This window comes from Colossoma macropomum, unplaced genomic scaffold, assembly GCF_904425465.1.
Source record: "Colossoma macropomum unplaced genomic scaffold, Colossoma_macropomum, whole genome shotgun sequence".
NCBI lineage: Eukaryota > Metazoa > Chordata > Actinopteri > Characiformes > Serrasalmidae > Colossoma > Colossoma macropomum.
This window is the reverse complement of record NW_023494796.1, coordinates 11,040,390-11,065,612: the sequence shown is the minus strand read 5'-3', so window position 1 is coordinate 11,065,612 and position 25,223 is coordinate 11,040,390. Positions and strand designations below refer to the sequence as shown.

Genomic DNA, 25,223 nt, shown 5'->3' with positions numbered 1-25,223 from the left:
CAGGACCCCTGATCTATGTCATTAAAGAAACTTGAAGACAAATACAATGACTTATTCATAGCGTTTGAGTTGTTTTTTGTTTTTTTTGTTTTTTTCGTAATCGTTGCTTGTTGCAGTTACAAAGATACACTTACAGACAGAGACCAGTCATAGACCAGATATAATGACAGGACCATAGAGAGAGAAAAGTTATAGACCAGTAACAGAGACACATGATTCTGATTGATTGTGAAATTCTGAGTCTTACTGAATTCATATTAGTGAAAATTGAACAGTTCCATGTAAAACTTTTCTTCCATGTAAGAATCCAACCTGATTCTTTCAAGAGCTGCTGTTCATAGATTCTCAGTTCCGCATTGATTTTATATAAATATAAGACAACACATTTATTACTGAATAGCGCCCTCTGCTGGTTAGAACTAAAACTCTCTGGCTTCTGTTACAGATGCTTCCTCTGTATGAGCTGAATGTCAGTGAGTTATTTCCATGTCTGTGATTCTTATCAGACTTCTAACTGTTGCCCTCAGCTTGACCATTATGAGTCTGGACTCAAATTACTGTAAAGACGCTTTGTGACGATAACCAGGTTTCCATCCACGTGTTTTAAGGCATGTTTTGACAGGTTGATTAAAAAGGGCTTGATGGAAATGGAAAATACTGAATAGAATTGTGAAAACATTTTATATCATTGATGTTGGGACAAAACCTCCTGATCTCTATTTTGTTGTTTTTTTTTGGACATAATTTGAATGACACTGCATGAAAATTTCATCATAAATTGAAAAATAGAAATGGTTCAAAATTCTAGGAACCAGACATTTCTCTGTTCATTTTTATTAAGGCTGCAGGCACCAGCTGACTATTGAAGAAATTAAAACGCATCTTAATTTATTAAGAAAAAACAGTATTTATATAGAGTGAAATTAGAGCACATGGTAACATTTTTTTATTCACTAGAATTTAATAAGATTTAATAAGCAGAAATGAATTAAAACATTTCTAAAGAAGAATCATCTGAGGCAAATGATGCCCCTCCTACACTTCAACCATGTTGTTTATACACGGTCATGTGACTCTCACAAACACAATGAAACAAAGGCTACACCAACACAAAAACATGAGGGCTGTAAACTTCTGGAAACAGTAACTTCTGAAAGAGTTTACACAAAACACAGTAATAGCAATGACTTGGAGAGCTAAGCTGGAATAGAAGAAGGGCCAAGTGTAATGCTAGGCCACCTCTAGCTGCTAGGGGGAGACAAGGCACCACTAAGGGGTGATTAGGGCTGAGCAGTAACAGCTGTGGGCACCCTACTTAAGGGGTGCTCTCACACTGCTTTCTGCTCAGTCCTGAGTTCATGCTGCTATGTGTCTGTCTCAGACTAAGCCAGTAATTTCGGTATTGTTTCCTCTCTTGAGTACTGGTTTCTTGAGTATCTCTCAGCGTAAGTATATAAAAAATCGCGTTCCCCTTTAGTTCTCTGAAACTATCTTTAGTTTGAAGATGCTCCTCTGGTGTGTTTTTTTTGTTGTTTGGCCTTAATTGCCCCTTTTTTGGTTATCAGCCCTCCTGCGAAACTCTCTACAGCGCCACGAGGTTGCGAGTTTGAGTCTCGGTAAAGCAACCCCCAGCAAAACGAATATAAATGTATTTTTGAAGGATGAATAAAGGGGATGTTATTAGACGTAGGACCGTCATGTCAATGATCAAAAATGCTGAAGACTCAACAGTACAGCGAGGCTGTAGCAGCTCTCCAGGCAAAGAACAACATGGCAAAGTTGAACCAGAGGTTAGCCTGTGAAGCCTACTGAACAAGCTTAAGGACTTCAGATGTGACAACAAGCAACAACTGACTGACATCAAACAAGAACTAACAGAAAAGTGGACTGATGAGGCAGAAATGAGGCTCCAACCAGCAGCAGCGCTACTTAAGTGTGTAGTTATAAGGTTTGGGTGCTATTACTTTTTCACACAGATGATATAGGTTTTGAATAAATCTTTATCTTCAATAAATGGAACGATCATTTAAAAGCTGCATTTTGTGTTTATTCATGTTGTCTTTATCTTATATTAAAATTAGTTGGATGATCTGAAACTTTACTTTTTCACAGCACTGTATATATTTAAAAAAAGATGTGGGTGGAGTGAAAGTGATGACAATGCATTCTTAACCCTCCTCAGGATCAGAATACACTGCTGGACAACATCCAGATACAGGATGCATCTGAATGCTAAATGTGAACAGGAACACAGACAGGAGGCCGGACAAACAGGGAACTGGAGCTTATCAGGAACAGTCAAAGGAGCTGGTGTTGGAGCAGCCCAGAGAGCTGGCAGCTGAACTGGCTCCTCAGTGGGCACAAGTGGAGCAGTGAGTGAGGCTGTAAGGGCAGAGGCAAGGTTCCCAGCTGCTGGCAGGGCAGTAGCAATTCTCTCGATCCCTGGTGGAGCAGCGGCAGCACGTTCAGTGGAGGCCACTTTCAGTGGCGGCTTTGAGAGAGCAACAGTGACACTATGGACCATGACTGTGCAGCAGTATATGCATTTTTATATACGATAACTGTATTATATTTCCAAACATAGAAAATAAATAAGGTTCCCAGCTCCATAGTATCATTTATTACACGGCAGAGTTCCAGTCAGTTCAGTTCCCATCTTTACTACATCTCTACTGAGCAGAAGACCTGGGACAGCAGCAGACAGGCCTGCAGAGAAAGACGAGCAGACCTGGTGATCACAAACAGCAGAGAAGAACAGGCAAATAAAATTATGTTCAGAAAAAATATACAGTACAAACATATAAAATCACAGTGTACACATAAAAATATTATAGATTATATTATATTAAATGCTGTTAGATATTGGTATTAGATATATTATGACTATTCTATTGGAACATTTACTATGTATAAATTACTGCTATGTTGCAACTAAAATGTATATTTATTACATAATTACATTTCTTGTTTCTGCACTTAACAAATATACTATATGTCCAAAAGTATGTGGACACCTGACCATCACAGGAGCTCTTTGGACATCCCATTCCAAAACCATGGAATTAGTATAAAGGTGCTTCCATTTCACAACAATCAAGTGCCCCAAGTTTAAAGTCACTGAGCTGTTAATTATGAATCTACTGCCAGTGTTTGTCTATGGAAACTGCATGACTAGGATTTTGTACACCTGTTAACAATACTGAAACACCTGACGCTCAAGAAGCAAAAAACAATCACAGTGAAGTAAAAAAACAGCTGAAAACACATTCAAAAGGCAGGTTAGTGCTTTTTCTTTTGGTCTTTTTTGACGACAACAAAATGAAACAGTGATCATTTTTTGGTTTTGTTAAACTTTTAAACTGTAATTGACAGCTAGCCTACATAATAATTGATATCCAGCAGCTCTTTTGCTCCTTTTTTGACAAGGCAGCAGGATTTGATTAAAACTAGTTGTATTAGTTTGCCAGCCCTTTGACATAATATTGCATTTTTGTATGATTACCACTGACACAATACATCACAAAAATAAACATGAAGCTTTCTTGGGGGCCCTCTGGCAGTCACAAGGGCCCTAAGTAGCCATTTAGTTTGCGTATGCGTCAGGCCACCTCTGCCTAAAAGTGTTTATTAGAAGAAATCAGTTTATTTCATCAGGACAAAATCATAAATATTTCATTTTGCTATTATTTTATAGTTATGATGAAAAGAGGACTAATGTCTAATGTATTCAAATAATGTATTAAACGTATCAAATAATACTAATGTATCAAATAATGAGTCGTCATTCCCATCACTTTGAAGAAAAAGTTGGAAATACTTTAAACTTGGTAACTGGATAGCTAACATCTAATACACATTATTTATGTGTGAATAAAATGACCCTGGCTATTTATGAACTTACATAGTTACATATTTAGTAATGAAGCTTTGGTGTTTTGGAATGATGACGTATTGGAAGTCTTAAGATTAGGATTTCTCCATAATCAGACATTTTCAGCTTAAATGTGAACAGAAGGAGCTGTTATTTAGCTAGAACCCTGTAGTTGTTCCTTTACATTGAAATAGTTTGGGTTATATTGTATGCATACACACAGGAGCAGGAAGCTAGTCACTAACAGCAGCTTGAACAGGAAGAGGCCAGCTAACCCTGTTGACAGTAGAATGATGTCAGGCCAGCAGACGCAGCATGGGGGAGGGGCTGTTATGTAGTCAAATGAACATCTCAGTCACGTGATGTTCCTCTGCTCATGAAGTCATCATGTGACTGTCAGAGACACCACATTTCTTCTATGCTTATCACTGTTTCACATCTACAGTAGCTCTCAGACCACAATGTAACACACTGTACTAATGCTGTTTGCTGTCCAGTGTCAACCGGAGGAGGATGGGCTCCCCTTTTTGAGTCTTGGTTCCTCTCAAGGTTTCTTCTTCTTGCTCTTAGGGAGTTTTTTCTTGCCACTATCGCCATTGGCGACGCTCATGGGGGCTCAGACCTGGATTTTTCTGTAAAGCTGCTTTGTGACAATGCCTGTTGTAAAAATGCCAAATAAATAAACTTTGACTTGACTTGACTAAGTTCAATGCTGACTCAGCACTGCACAGTTTAAAGCTCCCCTGCACCACTAATGGATGGATGGATGGATGGATGGATGGATTGATTATACATTCATCAAAGATGATTGTTTGTGGAATAAAACAGTGTTAGATCAGGAAAAACAGTATCTTGGCACAGCAGGATTGGATCTGGGCTTGATGAGCCTTGAGAACTACTTAACAACCCTCATCAGCCAATATTATACTTCTGCCTCTAGGATTCCAAATCATTATGTATTTTTCTGAAATTGCTGAATTCACCTGTAAGAGGGGCAAAAATACAACAGTCTTACAACAGCATGAAGACATTATGGGCTACATCTACAAAACATTATACACAATTACAGCTCTTTCATGGGACAGCAGCAACGTGTAAAAGAGAACATGTGGTCTGGACTCTGCTCTTTTCACACTTTGACCACAGGAAGCTACTGGAGTTTCGTCATTTCCTGAACAGCAGACAAGCACAAATAATACTAATGTGCATATGAAGTGCAGATGATTATCAGTGTTTTCAGACAGAGACACAGTAATTCAGCCTTTTAGTGAGTCTTTTACAGATTAGAGATGTCTCAGAATATTTATGATGATGTGATCAGCATTGAAGAGCTGAACAGAGGACAGCGACCTGAGATGGTGGTGGATATTTATGAGAGTGCAGACACTGTTAGACACCATGACCCCAACACAGAGATGGACGACCCCAACAGCAAGAGGAAACCAGAAATTCACAACACAGGTACTGGAAAGTTTTGCAATTTTCTCTGCATAGTGAAGTCAGCTGATGTAACATCAACTGTTAGCTACAATGGTAAGAATCGAGAAGGCACTGGTGAGATCACTGATCACTCATGATCTCATTAATATTCACAGAATGTGCACTGAGCTAGTGATGCTACTGTTACCTCCAGTCAGTACGAGTCAGTAGGAGTATCACTTCATTCTGCAGCAGTTGTGATTAGACTGACAGCCTGTGTCAAAGTTTCACACCTGTGCTTTTCTGAATTGATTAAAAGACTCATTAAGACTGTAAGTGTGCATATATGCACCAGCAGGCCAGTCTAGCACTCGCACTCTTTAATTATGCATTTCTAAGTGAATATAAGAACACATTCTCTACAGAGACCACACTTTTGCACATTTGTTACACAAAATGTTTCATAACTTTTGCGCAGACCATATTTTATGCAGAGGGGCATCTTTAGGGCAGGAGTGCTCAATCTTCATCCTGGAGATTTACCACCCTGCAGAGTTCAGCTCCAAGCCTAATCTAACACACCTGTTCCATGATCAATGTCATGAAGGCCTTCAGGGGTATCTGAACACTGTTATGCTGGATCTGATATCTCCAGTGTGGTAGGCCTACAGGACCAGGATTGGGCACCCCTGCCTCTGAATATTTAAAATTACTATTGCAGTACTTTGATGGAAACACAAGGGTTGAATTCTTGAAACACCTAACAGAACCTGACTAATCAGGAATAGTTGTTTTCCTGACGTATCTAGGTAGATATGGCTAAGCTAATATTGGTTATGTCTTCTAGAGCTGAAGAGAAGTCCTATTATGTTACCCTGACTGTCCATATAATTACAACATGACAGAGGAATCAACCAATCACGTTTTGATTTCCAATATATGGGACCAATTTTGTGAGGAAAAAAACTTCACACTAGGTCTTCTGGAATCATAGATACGTCACTGACTGCAAATATGAGCTGCAGCCTAATCAGAGAGGTTATAAGAAAGACAGGTTTGGACTGCAGGCAGGCCAGTGTAGCACCTACACTCTCTCATTATATCACCATGCTGTTGAATGTTTCTTGGTGTTGTCATGTTGAAATAAGCATGAGTGTCCCTAAAAAACAGACAATGTTGATATATGACTTTGGCTGTGCACAGGGCCACACTGTGACAGTTGTTCAGGGCGGGAATCATGGCAGGACTACTACTGTATCTGCATAATTAGGTGTTTATTAGCAAGCAAAGTAGCAAGCAAAGTTTATTTATACAGCGCTTTTTACAACAGGTGTTGTCACAAAGCAACTTTACAGAAAAATCAGTATTACAGAAAGAAATCCGGGTCTGAGCCCCCATGAGGAAGCCAGTGGCCACAGTGGCAAGGAAAAACTCCCTAAGAGCAGGAGGAAGAAACCTTGAGAGGAACCAAGACTCAGAAGGGGAACCCCTCCTCCTCTGGTCGACACTGGCTAGCAAAACATTGTTAGTGTAAGGTATTGTAGTACACAACGGGGAAAACAGGTAGAGCAATGGTTAAATTGATTAGTTTAGTTTAAGCAGCAGCAGCATCATTGGGAGGGAAAACACACAAAGAGTCAGTTCTGTAATGGGTGACTGAGCACAGATTACAGTGTTAGCAGAGCAGCCGAGACTCAGTCAGGTCTGGATCTGACAGGGAAAACTAATTACCAAAGGCTTGACTATACAAGTAAGTAACTAAGACTGAGGCTGTGTCTGAGTCCCCAGCATTAACTGGAAGATTATTCCAAAGCTGGGGGGCTTTGTATGAGAAGGCTCTCCCCCCTGACGTAACTTTATTAATTCTAGGTACTAATAGTAAGCCAGCACCTCATGATCTAAGTAGGCGTGATGGTTCATAATGGGAGAGAAGTTCACTCAGGTACTGAGGGGCGAGTCCGTTTAGAGCTTTGTAAGTCAGTAAGAGAATTTTATAGTCAATGCGAAATTTAAGTGTTTTATTATGGGTGTTTATATGTATGTTTAAGGTAATACTAAACACCCTCCATAACTGCCCACTCCTTAATTACCAGATAAATTACATCCACAAATGAGCAGTTGTTTCAGCTGAAAAGCACACTTTTTCATGCTAATCACAAGTATCAAGACAAGATCTTCTGAAGAGTCACAAATAATCAAACTGCTGTGTACTGATTAGCAAAACTGCACTTTTAAAAGTATCCATCTACGTTTTGTGAACTTGGGCTGCACAACGAAGCATCAATATTTAACTACTAGTTAGTTAAAGATGTACTAGTTAAGATGCTGTAGGCTGAAAAACACAACCAAACCAAAAGTGGTGTAGCAAAACATATTGTGAACAAAAAAAAACTGTCTGAGTCAAAAAATGCAATCAGGCCACTGACTAAAACTGCCTTTTATGTCATGCTAATGGTGTCTTTATAAACCTATTTTTTAAAAGGGTTCTATAGAGCACCCAAAAGGGTTCTCCTATTGTTACAAGCTTGACATTGTACCAATAGACGAACCCTTTAGGTGCTATATAGAACCATTTTCGAAAGGTTCTCTATAGAACCATCTACAGTACATTCTTAAGAACGCTTTCATGATGCAAAGAGCACTTTAACCATGCAAAGGATTCTTTGAGTGTTTTAAGAGTGTGGTTATCTGTGTACCATGGATTTTGTTGAAAGGGTAAAAAAAAATAATGAAAAATGAACACACAGCCACACACCGCTAACATGCTGTCATTGAAAGGCTATAATACAGTTACCTTTATTCAGTGTTATGGCCTTAAATTAGCTGAAGAATGCAGACTGACTTGTTTAGAAGATTAGGACTACTGACTTGAGGCATAACTTGAGACTCATCTGTACTGACTTGGGACTTGAATCGAGACTCGATTATCTTGACTTGGGACTTCCCAGTCATTGTCGTCAGTGTCCCAGTCTTCCTGTTAGCAGGGACCCAGTGAATTCATATTCACTATGTACTGATTCACTACATACGGAACAGCCCTGCTGAGAATAAAGTGCTGGTCTGGTGTTTGTTTAGCTGTTCTCAGCCGTCTGAATCTACTTAAAATGCTGAAATGGTTCAAGTGTGAAAACACCTACGAACTAAAGCACACATGCTTTTGTGTCCATTTCCCACTAGGTGGCGGCACTGCAGAGAGCAGATGCAGCAGACTGGCTGCAGTGTGTCTGGGGCTGCTGTGTGTTCTCCTGCTGACTGCCATCACAGTGCTGTTAATCAAGTTCATCAACTTGACTATAGAGAGAGACCAGTTACAGACCAATTACAGCAGCCTGATTAAAGACAGAGAGCAGTTGCAGAACAGTTACACCAACCTGACTACAGAGAGAGACCAGTTACAGAAGGAACGAGATGGATTCCAAATGTTTTTGAAACTGGGTAAGTGAACATCTGTGGACCTCAAAGACCACAATTTTAGAATCTCTATAAGTGGCATTAAAAGCTCAGTATGTAACACCATCATTTTTTAATTTAGACAAATTGTAAGGCAAACTGTTTTTATAAACTTCTTTATTCGGAAACAAGGATGTACCGTGGCACAATGGCCCGTTGAGGGGGGCAGCAGGGCTACGGCCAGCCCTTAACCTATTGCGACTGGGGCCAGTAGCCAAGGTGCATGGACAGAGTAGCTTTATTAGGGCAAATCCAATACTCATAGTGACAAAGCAGATCCATTTAACAAAAAACAGTAAACAAAGCAAGTTAAACACAGTGAAACAATCCAAAGAAACAGCTCAGCAGTGAAGTAAGGAACACAGAGACTTGACAAGGCCTGAGGTCAGATGATGAGGTATATGTATGGGGGCTTTTTCACACTAGAGCTTCTTTCCAGACCCAGGACTGCTTCCAGCTAACTTTGCATGTGTGGAAGTGTGTGGAAGTGCGTGGATCCACTCCTGGCGCTGCGTCATTGGTTAATTTTGTAACATGACTGCTTCGACTTATCATGTAACTTCCCTTTTCATGTTTCATGATGGTGGGGAAAAGATTGCTTTGGACAAAAAGTGCTGTTCTTTGCTGCTGAAGTGTTTGTATCTAATGGACATAATAAAAAGCAAATGAATGAAGCTAGTGCCTATTATTTTGCTAACCTGCACACAGAAAATTGGCATATGGAATCATGCAATCGATCCAATTTGGGTGGAATTGTTGTGTGTGATAGTAAACCGGTGATAATGAGCCCCTCCCCCCAAAACAAGCCCAGAATCCATCCTGGGTGTGGCTCAAGTATTCAGGACAAATGTGAAATTGTGAAAATGTGAAGTTTGAGCTGCTTTTGGAGCTTCTGGTCCGTTTAGAGTTTGTGAAAAAGTTCTTGCTGCTGATACACGGCTAACTTGTCATCTTGTTTCTTGCCATGCCAACAGCAGAGACGACTGTGATTGGTCAGATAGTTCAGGTCACCAGTGAAAATCGAACCAAGGGTGAAAAAATAATGTCGCATATTTACCGTCTGAAAAATCTAATTTAGTGTGCAAGGTATCACCACTTATACATGCTACTGTCGTCTAAATAAATCACACAAATAAATTATGTTCAGTGTAAATGGCGAACACTCATAACACTGAGTTCAGCATTGTGTCTCTCTTTATGTTTATACTCTGAACAAGAAAAAGGCTGGAGATACTTCAGCTCCAGTCTTTACTACATCTCTACTGAGACGAAGAGCTGGACTGAGAGCAGACAGTTCTGCACAGAGAGAGGAGCAGACCTGCTGATCATAAACAGCAAAGAAGAACAGGTGAGAGAGAGAGAGAGAACAATTGTTCATTATTCTTTGCTACAACATTCACAGGACTTCATCAATAAAGAATTTGGCAAAAGTGAAGCTTGGATTGGTCTGACGGACACTGAAGCAGAGGGGGTCTGGAAATGGGTGGACAACTCAGCACTGACCACTAAGTAAGAGACCACTGAACTGAACACTGCTCATGATTCATATTTGGCATTCTGTGAAGGTGTAGGTGTGAAATGGTGAAGTCATTATTCTTCTTCCAGGTTCTGGTTGAAGGGGGAGCCCAATAATAACGGAGATGAGGACTGTGTTGTAACTGGGTATAGAGCTGATGGGTCTGATAGTGTATCAACCTGGGCTGATTATCCCTGTGGTCACCATGTAGTTGGAATCTGTGAGAAAAATTTAACTAAGAGTGAATGATGGAAACGTTTTTTTTATTTTTTTATTTTTTTTAATGAATGAAATAATGGAACAATATAATCCTTGCTATTTATTAACATGTTTAGTGATCAGTTTTAACTATTAAAACATTATAATGGTTTAGGTTTGTGGTTGTTGTTTTCTGTTTAATTAATAAAATGACATCAGATGAAATATTATAGTAAATTTAGCTCAGAAACTCAAGTAATAGGGGCCGAAAGCCAAAACAGCACAGAATCTGTTATCACACATTTTGTTGTCTTTTCCACTCCTAAGTGAACCATGCCTGAGTACCTGTGCTGAATTTGTTACTCTTTTTGCCAGTTTAGCAAGCACGCTGAGCTTGAAGATATGGGTGGAGCTAGAAACAGTGCAGACCATTGATTGGTTGTTGTCATAACCAGTTTAGACAGTAACAGTTTTCTGTCCAAGTTACACAACAGCTACCAAACACATCAAGCAGCGTTTGATTGAAGTCTGTTTGAAGCTTTTTCTGACTTCAAATGTAAATCATTCTCTATCTTTACTTTCTCTTGCAGTTAAAGCTGACGTTACTGAGAAAGTGTCAGACTGACAGCAACTCAGCTCAGCCAATTATTTACTCTTCTTGATGAAGACCAAGCACTATTACAGCAATACTAAGAGCTAGAGTTGTACAGATGATGTCTATTTTTAGACTAATCAAAGTATTCACTACATATACAGTGTTGGACACCAGCCCTCCAGGGCTGGAGTTGTGCAGCCCTGGTCTATGTTGTGAAAGAAATTTAAAGACAGTGACAAATCACTTTTATTGATAGTGTTTCAAGTGTTTTTATTTCTTTTTTTTTTTTTGTAAACATTGCTTCTTTAAAATCCATATGTTCTTTCTATAAGGGCAGTTATGACAATGAAATTATTATTTAGAGAGACCGAATACAGATCAGTTACAATGAGTGTGTTTACATGCACTTAATCCGATAACTGCAGTAAATCAGATGTTGTCAGGAATCCAACCTGAGTAATCAGATAATGGGAAACTCTGGGTCTACATGAGTCAGGCAGTAATCGGATTTCCGCTTTGCAACCAGCCAATAAACTCACAGAAGAAGAAGTGATGTAAACATAATGTAAAACTCAAATTTCATACCGCAGCTTTTATTTAAACATTGCGCCACTTTATCTGAAAAATATGAACATACACCATCTAGAAGATGAAGAATATTTAAATCCTTTATTTTGTGCTTGGTTTGAGCAGCGCTCCAAAAGCGTTTTGCTGCCATCTGGCGTCATCCACCATCTGTTCTCACGATTACGCAGACTGAGAAATCTGATAGAAATCAGAGTATAAGAATACATGCGCTGAGAAATCTGATAGAAATCGGAGTACAAGTTTACATGCGCTGAGAAATCTGCAACCAAATTGCAATTGTATTTCTACAATTACAGACTGTAGTCCATCAGTTTCTCTGCATACATTGTTAGCCCCCTTTCACCCTGTTCTTCAGTGGTCAGGACCCCCATGGACCCTCACAGAGCAGGTGAGTGGATCAGACACAGCAGTGCTGCTGGAGTTTTTAAACACCTCAGTGTCACTGCTGGACTGAGAATAGTCCACCAACCAAAAATATCCAGCCAACAGCGTCCTGTGGGCAGCGTTCTGTGACCACTGATGAAGGACTAGAGGATGACCAACACAAACTGTGCAGCAACAGATGAGCTACTGTCTCTGATTTTACATCTACAAGGTGGACTGACAAGGTAGGAATGTCTAATAGAGTGGACAGTGAGTGGGCACAGTGTTTAAAAACTCCAGCAGCACTGCTGTGTCTAATCAACTCAGACCAGCACAACACACCACCGCCACATAAGTGTTACTGCAGTGCTGAGAATGATCCACCACCCAAATAGGACCTGCTCTGTGAGGGTCCATGGGGGTCCTAACCACTGAAGAACAGGGTAAAAGGGGGCTAACAAAGTTTACAGAGAAACAGATGGACTACAGTCTGTAATTGTAGAACTACAAAGTGAACCTATATAGTAAGTGGAGCTGATAAAATGGACAATGAGCGTAGAAACAAGGAGGTGGACATAATGTTATGCCTGATCTCTCTCTCTCTCTCTCTCTCATATATATATATATATATATATATATATAGTTATAGAGTATATATATATAGTTATAGAGTATAGATATATAGAGATGTATTTGTCAATATTGATTTCTTTGTAAATTCTGTCCATATTTCTAAGAAGTTTTACATAATGTACAGAGGCGTATTCTCTTATACAGAGCACATTGTAACATTGCTGTTATTCACTAGAATTAAATAAGATTTAATAAGCTGCAGGAAATCTGGCTAATGTCTGTTGTAAAAAAAAAAAACACCAAAACAGCAGAAACAAATTGAAACATTTCTGAAGAAGAATCTACAAATTCTACAAATATACAGAGATGAGACTAAAAACATTCTACAAATATACAGAGATGAGACTAAAAACATCTGGATACAGTAACTTTTGAAAGAGGTGATAGCAATGAGTTGGAAGGCTAAGCCGGGAAGGAAGAAGGGCCAATTGCAATGTCTTGGCCTCGTGCTAGGTTACCTCCAGTCACTAGAGGGAGACAAGACACCACACCGGGGTAATTAGGGCTGAGTGGTAACAGCTGTGGGCACCCTACTTAAGGGGCGCTCACACACTGCTTTCTTCTTAGTCTTAAGTTCATGCTGCTATTACTACTAAGTAATTTTGGCCAGTGGCTTCAGACCCTTCTCACTGGGTTACCCCATAGCGCTCTGGTATCTGAACAAGGGAACCGCCAGTTCAATATCCATTCGTGGTAAGCCAGCTGTCACACTACATCAAGGAACCCTGAGAACTGGGAAAGAGCTAGGAACTGTAACAGGGCAGGGATGTAGGCCCAACAGGCCTCCTCAAAGTCAACACTCTGGTGGTCAGTAATGTACAGATGTACAGTACAGCCTGCATTTGTGACAGACTCATGTGATGTACAGGCTATGTAATACTGTACCTTCCAAAAACAGCTTGTTAAATGAGAGAGACAAGAGCAATATTAAAAGTTGTGGCGGTTCCAGATCAGCTGTGGTTTGGCATAAAAGCTTAATTCACTGCTTTCCCGATATTTTGGTAAAGTAACCCCCAACAAGACAACGAACATAAAGTGTATTTTTGAACGATGAATAAAGGGGTTGTTATTAGACGTAGGACCGTCATATCAATGATCGAAAACACTTAAGATTCAACATTACGGTGAAGCCGTAGCAGCTCTCACTAAAGTTCAAAAGATAAATGGAACATAAATAAAACGGTTTTATATTTTGGCTGTTGGAATGATCGAGGAATGGTTCTGAAAAAAGTCTGGAGCTCCTTGGGAAAGGTGAAATATACAGTTATTCATAATGCCACAAATTCCAAACATAGAAAAAAAATGAAGTTCCCAGCTCCATAGTATCATTTATCACACGGCAGAGTTCCAGTCAGTTCAGTTCCAGTCTTTACTACATCTCTACTGAGCAGAAGACCTGGGACAGCAGCAGACAGGCCTGCAGAGGAGCAGACCCGGTGATTATAAACAGCAGAGAAGAACAGGTAAATAAAATTATGTTCAGAAAAAATATACAGTACAAACATATAAAATCACAGTGTACACATAAAAATGTTATATGATTATATTATATTAAATGCTGTTAGATATTGGTATTAGATATATTATGACTATTCTGTTGGAATATTTACTATGTATAAATTACTGCTATGTTGCAACTAAAATGTATATTTTTTACATAATTACATTTCTTGTTTCTGCACTTAACAAATATACTATATGTCCAAAAGTATGTGGACACCTGACCATCACAGGAGCTCTTAGGACATCCCATTCCAAAACTATGGAATTAGTATAAAGGTGCTTCCATTTCACAACAATCAAGTGCCCCAAGTTTAAAGTCACTGAGCTGTTAATTATGACTCTACTGCCAGTGTTTGTCTATGGAAACTGCATGACTAGGATTTTGTACACCTGTTAACAATACTGAAACACCTGACGCTCAAGAAGCAAAAAACAATCACAGTGAAGTAAAAAACAGCTGAAAACACTTAAAAGGCAGGTTAGTGCTTTTTCATTTGGTCTTTTTTGACAACAACAAAATGAAACAGTGATCATTTTTTGGTTTTGTTAAACTTTTAAACTGTAACTGACAGCTAGCCTACATAATAATTAATATCCAGCAGCTCTTTTGCTCCTTTTTTGACAAGGCAGCAGGATTTGATTAAAACTAGTTGTATTAGTTTGCCAGCCCTTTGACATAATATTGCATTTTTGTATGATTACCACTGACACATCACAAAAAATAAATCAAGCTTTCTTGGGGGCCCTCTGGCATCACAGGGGCCCTAAGCAGCCGTTTAGTTTGCGTATGCGTCAGGCCACCTCCGCCTAAAAGTGTTTATTAGAAGAAATCAGTTTATTCATCAGGACAAAATCATAAATATTTAATTTTGCTATTATTTTATAGTTATGATGAGAAGAGGACTAATGTCTTACGTATTAAAATAATGTATCACATTAGTATTATTTGATACATTTATCAAATAATGAGTCGTCATTCCCATCACTTTGAAGAAAAAGTTGGAAATGCTTTGAACTTGGTAACTGGATAGCTAACATCTAATACACATTATTTATGTGTAAATAAAATGACCCTGGCTATTTATGAACATAGTTATATATTTAGTAATGAAGTTTTCGTGTTTTGGAATGATGATGATGTATTGGAAGTCTTAAGATTAGGATTTCTCCATAATTAGACATTTTCAGCTTAAATGTGAACAGAAGGAGCTGTTATTTAGCTAGAACCCTGTAGTTGTTCCTTTACATTGAAATAGTTTGGGTTATATTGTATGCATACACACAGGAGCAGGAAGCTAGTCACTAACAGCAGCTTGAACAGGAAGAGGCCAGCTAACCCTGTTGACAGTAGAATGATGTCAGGCCAATAGATGCAGCAAGGGGGAGGGGCTGTTACGTAGTCAAATGAACATCACTGTTTGAACAACGCTGTTTGCTCTCCGGTGTCGACCAGAGGAGGATGGGTTCCCCTTTGGTTCCTCTCAAGGTTTCTTCATCTTGCTCCTACTGTTCTGGAGAACCTCAGCACTGTACAGTTTAGAGCTCCTCTGCACCACTAATGGATGGATGGATGGACAGATTAAAAAATTCGTCAAAGATAATTGTTTGTGGAGTAAAACAGTGTTAGGAAAAACAGTATCTTGGCACAGCAGGATTAGATCTGGACTTGATAAGCCTTGAGAACTACTTAACAACCCTCAGCAGCCAATATTATACTTCTAGCATTTGCCCATAGCAAACAGTGTCGGATTCCAAATCAGTACATATTTTTCTGAAAATGCTGAATTCACCTATAAGAGGGACAAAAACAGTGTCTTACAATAGCAGCATGAAGACATTATGGGCTATATCTACAAAATATTTTACACAATTACAGCTCTTTCATGGGACAGCAGCAACGTGTAAAAGAGAACATGAGGTCTGGACTCTGCTCTTTTCACACTTTAACCAGAGGAAGCTACTGGAGTTTCGTCATTTCCTGAACTGAAAGCAGACGAGCACTAATAATACTAGTGTGCATATGAAGTGCAGATGATTAGTGATGTTTTCAGTCTTTTACAGATTAGAGATGTCTCAGATCATTTATGATGATGTGATCAGCATTGAAGAGCTGAACAGAGGACAGCGAGCCGAGATGGTGGTGGATATCTATGAGAGTGCAGACACTGTTAGACGCCATGACCCCAACACAGAGATGGAGGACCCCAAAAGCAAGAAGAAACCAGAAATTCACAACACAGGTACTGGAAAGTTTTGCAATTTTCTCTGCATAATGAAGTCAGCTGATGTTACATCAGCTGTTAGGTACACTGGTAAGATCATTGATCACTTATGACCCCATTAATATTCACAGAATGTGCACTGAGCTAGTGATGCTACTGCCATCAGATGCTACTGCTAGTCAGTACGAGTCAGTAGGAGTAACATTTCATTTATTTCATTTCAAGTGAATATAAGAACACATTCTCTACAGAGACCACACTTCTGCATATTTGTTACACAAAATGTTTCATAACTTTGGCACAGACCATATTTTATGCAGAGGGGAACCCTTAGAGCAGGAGTGCTCAATCTTCATCCTGGAGATTTACCACCCTGCCGAGTTCAGCTCCAAGCCTAATCCTACACACCTGTTCCATGATCAATGTCATGAGGGGCTTCAGGGGTTTCTGAACACTGTTATGCTGGATCTGATCTCCAGTGTGGTAGGCCTACAGGACCAGGATTGGGCACCCCTGCCTCAGAATATTTAGAATTACTTTTGCAGTACTTTGATGGAAACACAAGGGTTGAATTCTTGAAACACCTAACAGAACCTGACTAATCAGGAATAGTTGTTTTCCTGAAGTATCTAGATAGATATGGCTAAGCTAATGTTGGTTATGTCTTCTAGAGCTGAAGAGAAGTCCTATTATGTTACACTGACTGTCCATATAATCACAACATGACAGAGGAATCAACCAATCACGTTTTGATTTCCAGTAAATGGGACCAATTTTGTGGGGAAAAAACTTCACACTAGGTCTTCTGGAATCATAGATACGTCAGCAGCAGCCTATTAGTGAGTTATAAGAAAGACAGGTTTGGACTGCAGGCAGCCCAGTGTAGCACCTACACTCTCTCATTACGCCACTATGCTGTTGAATGTTTCTTGGTGTTGTCATGTTGAAATAATCTGCATGAATAGGTGTTTATTAGCAAGCAAGGTAGCAAGCAAAGTTTATTTATATAGCGTTTTTTACAACAGGTGTTGTCACAAAGCAGTTTTACAGAAAAATCAGCATTTACAGAAAGAAATCTGGGTCCAAACCCCCATGAGGAAGCCAGTGGCGACAGAGGCACGGAAAAACTCTCTAAGAGCAGGAGGAAGAAGACTCAGAAGGGGAACCCCTCCTCCTCTGGTCGACTCTGGATAGCAAAACATTGTTAGTAAAAGGTAAAGTAGTACACAACGGGGAAAACAGGTGGAGCAATGGTTAAATTGATTAGTTTAGTTTAAGCAGCAGCAGCATCGGGAGGGTCAGTTCATGAGGGTGAGGTTTGCACAGCATTGTTCAGCATGAAGCTCAGTGGCACCCGATCAAGGCAGGCGAGGCAACAGCATCAGATGCACAGGATGGGCAGCTGTTCAACTTGGCAAAGAAACGAAAACACACAGAGAGTCAGTTCTGTAATGAGTGACTGATCACAGATTACAGTATAAACAGAGCAGCCGAGACTCAGTCAGGTCTGGATCTGACAGGGAAAACTAATTACCAAAGGCTTGACTATACAAGTAAGTAAGTAAGACTGAGGCTGTGTCTGAGTCCCGAGCATTAACTGGAAGATTATTCCAAAGCTGGGGGGCTTTGTATGAGAAGGCTCTCCCCCCTGACGTAACTTTATTAATTTTAGGTACTAATAGTAAACCAGCACCCTGTGATCTAAGTAGGCGTGATGGTTCATAATGGGAGAGAAGTTCACTCAGGTACTGAGGGGCGAGTCCGTTTAGAGCTTTATAGGTCAGTAAGAGAATTTTATAGTCAATGCGAAATTTAAGTGTTTTATTATAGGTGTTTATATGTATGTTTAAGGTAATACTAAATACCCTCCATAACTGCCCACTCCTTAATTACCAGATAAATTACATCCACAAATGAGCAGTTGTTTCAGCTGAAAAGCACACTTTTTCATGCTAATCACAAGTATCAAGTAAAGTATCAAGACAAGATCTTCTGAAGAGTCACAAATAATCAAACTGCTGTGTACTGATTAGCAAAACTGCACTTTTAAAAGTGTCCATCTATGTTTTGTGAACTTGGGCTGCACAACAAAGCATCAATATTTAACTACTAGTTAGCTAGCTAACGTTAAGATGCTGTAAGCTGCAAAACACATCCAAACCAAAAGTGGTGCGGCAAAACAAGAAATGAGTCAAGAAATGCAATCAGGCCACTGACTAAAATTGTCTTTTATGTCATGCTAATGGTGTGTCTTTATAAACCTATTTTTTAAAAAGGGTGCTATAGAGCACCCAGCTTGACATCATACCAATAGAAGAACCCTTTAGGTGCTATACAGAACCCTTTTCAAAAAGGTTCTCTATAGAACCATCTACAGTACATTATTATGGACACTTTCATGATGCAAAGGGCACTTTAACCATGCAAAGGATTCTTTGAGTGTTTTTAGAACTATTTTCGAACCCTTGAAGAACCATTCTTTTTAGGAGTGTGGTTATCTGTGTACCGTGGATTTTGTTGAAAGGGTAAAAAAAAATTAATGAAAAATGAACACACAGCCACACACCGCTAACATGCTGTCATTGAAAGGCTATAGTACTGTTACCTTTATTCAGTGTTATGGCCTTAAATTAGCTGAAGAATGCAGACTGACTTGTTTAGAAGATTAGGACTACTGACTTGAGACTTGACTTGAGACTCGCCTGTATCGACTTGAATCGAAACTTGATTATCTTGACTTAGGACTTCCCAGTCAATGTCGTCAGTGTCCCAGTCTTCCTGTTAGCAGGGACCCAGTGAATTCATGTTCACTATGTACTGATTCACTACATACAGAACAGCCCTGCTGAAAATAAAGTGCTGGTCTGGTGTTTGTTTAGCTGTTCTCAGCCGTCTGAATCTACTTAAAATGCTGAAATGTTTCAAGTGTGAAAACACCCATGAACTAAAGCACACATGCTTTTGTGTCCCTTTCCCACTAGGTGGCGACACTGCAGAGAGCAGATGCAGCAGACTGACTGCAGTGTGTCTGGGGCTGCTGTGTGTTCTCCTGCTGGCAGCCATCACAGTGCTGTTAAACAAGTTCATCAACCTGACTATAGAGAGAGACCAGTTACAGACCAGCTACACCAACCTGACTATAGAGAGAGACCAGTTACAGATCAATTACACCAACCTGACTAAAGACAGAGAGCAGTTGCAGAACAGTTACACCAACCTGACTATAGAGAGAGACCAGTTACAGACCAATTACACCAACCTGACTGTAGAGAGAGACCAGTTACAGACCAGCTACACCAACCTGACTAAAGAGAGAGACCAGTTACAGAAGGAAAGAGATGGATTGCAAATGTTTTTGAAACTGGGTAAGTGAACATCTGTGGACCTCAAAGACCACAATTTTAGAATCTCTATAAGTGGCATTAAAAGCTCAGTATGTAACACCATCATTTTTTAATTTAGGCAAATTGTAAGGCAAACTGTTTTTATGCACTTGTTGGGAAACAAAAATGTACCGTGGCACAATGGCCCGTCGAGGGGGGCAGCAGGGCTACGGCCAGCCCTTAACCTATTGCGACTGGGGCCAGTAGCCAAGGTGCATGGACAGAGTAGCTTTATTAGGGCAAATCCAATACTCATAGTGACAAAGCAGATCCATTTAGCAAAAAACAGTAAACAATGCAAGTCAAACACAGTGAAACAATCCAAAGAAATACCTCAGCTGTGAAGTAAGGAAACGCAGAGACTTCACAAGGCCTGAGGTCAGATGATGAAGTATATGTATGGGGGCTTTTTCACACTAGAGCTTCTTTCCAGACCCAGGACTGCTTCCAGCTAACTTTGCATGTGTGGAAGTGTGTGAAAGTGCGTGGATCCACTCCTGGCGCTGCATGTGGGGCTGCGTCATTGGTTCATTTTGTAACATGACTGCTTCGACTTATCATGTTACTTCCCTTTTCATGTTTCATGATGGTGGGGAAAAGATTGTTTAAGACAAAAAGTGCTGTTCTTTGCTGCTGAAGTGTTTGTATCTAATGAACATAATAAAAAGCAGCAAATGAATGAAGCTAGTGCCTATTATTTTGCTAACCTGCACACAGAAAATTGGCATATGGAACCGTGCAATCGATCCAATTTGGGTGGAATTCTTGTGTGTGATAGTAAACCAGGGATAATGAGCCCCTCCCCCCCAAAACAAGCCCAGAATCCATCCTGGGTGTGACTCAAGTATTCAGGACAAATGTGAAATTGTGAAAATGTGAAGTTTGAGCTGCTTTTGGAGCTTCTGGTCCATTTAGAGTTTGTGAAAAAGTTCTTGCTGCTGGTACACGACTAATTCTTCATCTTGGTTGTTGCCATGCCAACAGCAGAGATGACTGTAATTGGTTCAGGCCACCAGCAAAAATCGAACAAAGCGGGACATTTTTACTGTCTGAAAAAGCACATTTAGTGTGCAAGATATCACCACTTATACGTGTACTACTGTTGTCTGAATAAATCACACAAATAAATCAGGTTCAGTGTATAAAGGCCTTTACAGACAAAACCACAGGACAAACAAGCTCCTCTCAGGAGAACTTCAAATTATATTTATTGTAATTATATTATAATAATAATTATATTATTAGATATTCATCTTGGAATCATGAAACTGATGTCTTGTTGTAAAACACTAAAACAGAAACATTTTGAAAGTTTGATTTTATCTAATTTCTTTTTCATATGCACCACATAACTCAGTTTCCCCAAACTTCAGATTTGTTTATTTTTAAGGGGAGATCGCAAATGTATTTTGGGAGCTAATCTGCCCCTGGCTCCCTCTTCATTTGAATGGTAAACACTCATAACACTGAGTTCAGCATTGTGTCTGTCTTTATGTTTATACTCTGAACAAGAACAAGGCTGGAGATACTTAAACTTCAGTCTGTACTACATCACTACTGAGAAGAAGAGCTGGAGTGAGAGCAGAAAGGACTGCAGAGAGAGAGGAGCAGACCTGCTGATCATAAACAGCAAAGAAGAACAGGTGAGAGAGAGAGAGAGAGAGAGAGAGGGAGGGAGAGAGAGAGAGAGAGAGAAAACCATTGTTCATTATTCTTTCCTACAACATTCACAGGAGTTCATCAGTAAAGAATTTGGCAGCACTGAAGCTTGGATTGGTCTGACAGACAGTGACACAGAGGGGGTCTGGAAATGGGTGGACAACTCAGCACTGACCACTGAGTAAGAAACCACTTAACTGAACTCTGCTTATCATTCATATTTACCATTCTGTGAAGGTCTAGATGTGAAATAGTGAAGACATTCATTATTGTTCTTTCAGGTTCTGGTTTGAGGGGGAGCCCAATGATTATGACAGAAATGAGGACTGTGCTATAACTGGCTATAGAGGTGCTGGATCTGATAGTGTATCAACCTGGGCTGATTATCGCTGTAGTCACCCTGTAGTTGGAATCTGTGAGAAAAAAATTAAATAAGACCGAATGGCAGAAACTGATTTTTCATTTTTTTCATTCTTGAAATAATGGAATAAACTACTTGCAATTCATCAACATGTTTAGTGATCAGCTTCAACTATTAAAACATTTTAATTATTAGGACATGTGCTTGTTTTCTGTTTAATGAATAAAAAGACATAACATAAAACATTATGAACAGTTTAGCTCAGGAACTAAGTAATAGTTATCGTAATAGGGGTCCAGATGAGCTAACATGAGCCAGTACAGCACAGTATGGTTACAAATCTGTGATCACACATTTTGTTGTCTTTTCCACTACCATACCACACCTGAGTACTTGTGCTGAATTTTGTTACTATTTTTGTCAGCTTAGCAAGTGTGCTGAGCTTGAATGTATGGGCAGAGCTAGAAATAGTGCAGACCATTGATTGGTCAGACACAGTGTTTGACACGGCTGTTGTCATAACCATTTTAGACAGTAACAGTTTTCTGTCCAAGTAACACAACAGCTACCAAACACATCGAGCAGCATTTGTTTAGTGTCTATTTGAAGCCCTTTCTGACTTCAAATATATATTATTCTCTATCTTTGCGATCACTTACAGTTAAAGCTTATGGTCATGTCAACAATGCTGGATAACAAATAAAAGCACTTGATCTCTCAAAGAACAAAATTGTATATATTTCACTGGTCTCTTAGTTTTCTTCCTTTGATGTTTGCATTTTTAATATGGCCTTATGTCACTTGCTGCTGACTCTCAATCATTTCTGCTTTCAATTATAGTCTAGTTACAATAATATAATTACTGACCAATTACAATGACATGTTTATAAAGAGAGACTAATTACAAATGAGTTACAATAATACAATTACAGATAGAGACCGGTTATAGACCAGATATAATGGCATGACCATGGACAGAGAAAAGTTACAGACCAGTAACAGAGACACATGATTCTGATTGATTGTGAAATTCTAAGTGTTACTGAATTCATATTAGTGAAAATTGAACAGTTACATGTAAAATTCTTTTCTTCCATGTAAGAATGAGTCCATTTGATTCTTTCAATAGCTGCTGTTCATAGATTTTCAGTTCTGCATTGATTTTGTACAAATATAAAACAATACATTTATTACTGAATAGCGCCCTCTGCTGGTTAGAATTTAAATCCTCTGGCTTCTGTCACAGATGCTTGCTGCGTATGAGCTGAATGTCAGTGAGTTATTTCCATGTCTGTGATTCTCACTGTTGCCCTCAGCTTGACCATTATGAGTCTGGACTCAAATTACTGTAAAGCTGTTTCCATCCACATGTTTTAAGACATATTTTGAGGGCTTAATGGAAACGGCAAATACTGAAAAGAATTGCAAACATTACATAACATTTTATATCACTGATTTAATATAATTTTTGTCCATTTTTGTTGTTTTTCATGTTTCGAGATAATTTGAATGACATTGCATGAAAACTTCATCATGAATAGAAAAATAGAAATAGTCCAAAATGGCTAGGAACAAGTAATTTCTCTTTTCATTTCCATAAAGGCTGCAGGCACCAGCTGACAATTGAAGAAATTAAAATGCATCTTCAGTTTATTTCAAAAAATAAATAAATAAATATATATATGTGTGTGTGTGTGTGTGTGTGTGTGGATATGTGCATAAAAGTCACCAACACTCTGCTGATCAATAACTGCAGAGTTCCAAACCTCCTCTGGCTTTAACATCAGCACAAAAACTGTGCACCAGGAGCTTCTTGGCATGAGTTTCCCTGGCTGAGCAGCTGCATGCAAGCCTTTCATCACCAAACACAATGCCAAGCGTATTCTGTGGAGTGACGAATCACGCTCCTCTATCTGGCAGTCTGATGGACGAGTCTGGGTTTGGTGAATGTCAGGAGAACATTACCTGCCTGACTGCATTGTGCCAACTGTAAAGGTAAAGGAGGGATAATGCTGTGGGCTTGTTTTTCAGGAGTTGGCCTAGACCCCTTAGTTCTAGTGAAGGGAAATCTTAATGCGTGTGTGTGTGTGTGTGTGTGTGTGTGTGTGTGTGTATGTGTGTATATATATATATATATATATATATATATATATATATATATTTATATATATATACACACACATATATAATGAAATTAACAAGAGGTGCACCAGAGGAGCAACAATGAGAAGACCCCCAAAACAGGAATGGTTTAATAGGTGGAGGCCTTTGACATTTTGTCCCTCCTCATCTTTTCTGACTGATTTTTTTTAGTTTTGTAGTTGGCTTGGGTCAGTGTCACTACTAGGTACCATGGTGAGGTACCTGGACCATACAGAGGTTGCACAGGTAGTCAAACTCCTGCAGAATGGCACATCAATGCGTGCCATTGTCAGAAGGTTTGCTGTGTCTCCCAGCACAGTCTTAAAAGTATGGAGGAGATTCCAGGAGACAGGCAGTTACTCTAGGAGAGCTGGACAAGGCCATAGAAGGTCCTTAACCCCTCTGCAAGACCGGTATCTGCTCCTTTGTGCAAGGAGGAACAGGATAAGCACTGCCAGAGCCCTACAAAATGAACTCCAGCAGGCCACTGGTGTGAAGATGTCTGACCAAACAATCAGAAACAGGCTTCATGAGGGTGGCCTGAGGGCCTGACGTCCTGTAGTGGGCCCTGTGCTCATTGCCCAGCACCATAGAGCTTGATTGGCATTTGCCATAGAACATCGGAATTGGCTTTGTGCTTTTCACAGATGAGAGCATGTTTCACCTGAGCACATGTGACAGACGTGACAGGGTCTGGAGACCCCGTGGAGAACGTTATGCCACCTGGAACATCATTCAGCATGACCGGTTTGGTGGTGGGTCAGTGATGGTCTGGGGAGGCATATCCCTGGAAGGACACACAGACCTCTACAGGCTAGACAAAGGCACCCTGACTGCTATTAGGTATCGGGATGAAATCCTTGGACCCATCCACTTCAGACTCTCCAGGAACTCAGTGATGCCCTGGTCCAGATCTGGGAGGAGATCCCCCAGGACACCATCCATCATTTCATTAGGAGCATGCCCCGTATGCCTCCATACAAGCACATGGAGGCCATACAAACTACTGAGTACCATTCTGAGTTGCCGCAATGGAATTTCGGCTAAATGGACTAGCCTGCTGCATCATTTTTCGCATTGATTTTCAGGGTGTCTTTGAATTCAACCCTCTGAAGGGTGATAATTTTCATTTCCATCGAACAATGTGGCATCCTTTCTTTCCTTACATTACCCAGTCCATATCAGGGAAGATATTCTGCATTTGTGAAGAAGAGTCATCTGAGGCAAATGATGCCCCTCCTACACTTTAGCCATGTTGTTTATACATGGTCATGTGACTCTCTCCTATTGCGCACCAACAGGTTTCAGATACAGCTGTTC

The 25,223-nt window shown here is 39.8% G+C and overlaps 1 protein-coding gene across 1 annotated transcript; it reads left to right on the top strand.

Moving 5' to 3' along the window:
• Window positions 1–16,185: 16,185 nt before the first annotated feature.
• On the top strand, window positions 16,186–24,950 carry LOC118816790 (macrophage mannose receptor 1-like). The gene is made up of 6 exons (XM_036583382.1): window positions 16,186–16,376; window positions 21,254–21,384; window positions 21,475–21,581; window positions 21,682–21,815; window positions 24,551–24,672; window positions 24,783–24,950. The coding sequence occupies exons 1-6, from the start codon at window positions 16,205–16,207 to the stop codon at window positions 24,948–24,950; spliced, it is 834 nt and encodes a 277-aa protein (XP_036439275.1). The 5' UTR covers window positions 16,186–16,204.
• The last annotated feature ends 273 nt before the right edge of the window (window positions 24,951–25,223 follow it).

Coding starts and splice junctions, on each gene's coding strand:
- LOC118816790 (XM_036583382.1), top strand. CDS start 16,205: ATGTCTCAGATCATTTATGATGATGTGATCAGCATTGAAGAGCTGAAC. Junction 21,385..21,474: donor TAAACAGCAAAGAAGAACAG/GTGAGAGAGAGA, acceptor CAACATTCACAG/GAGTTCATCAGTAAAGAATT. Junction 21,816..24,550: donor TCACCCTGTAGTTGGAATCT/GTGAGAAAAAAA, acceptor TGCTTTTCACAG/ATGAGAGCATGTTTCACCTG.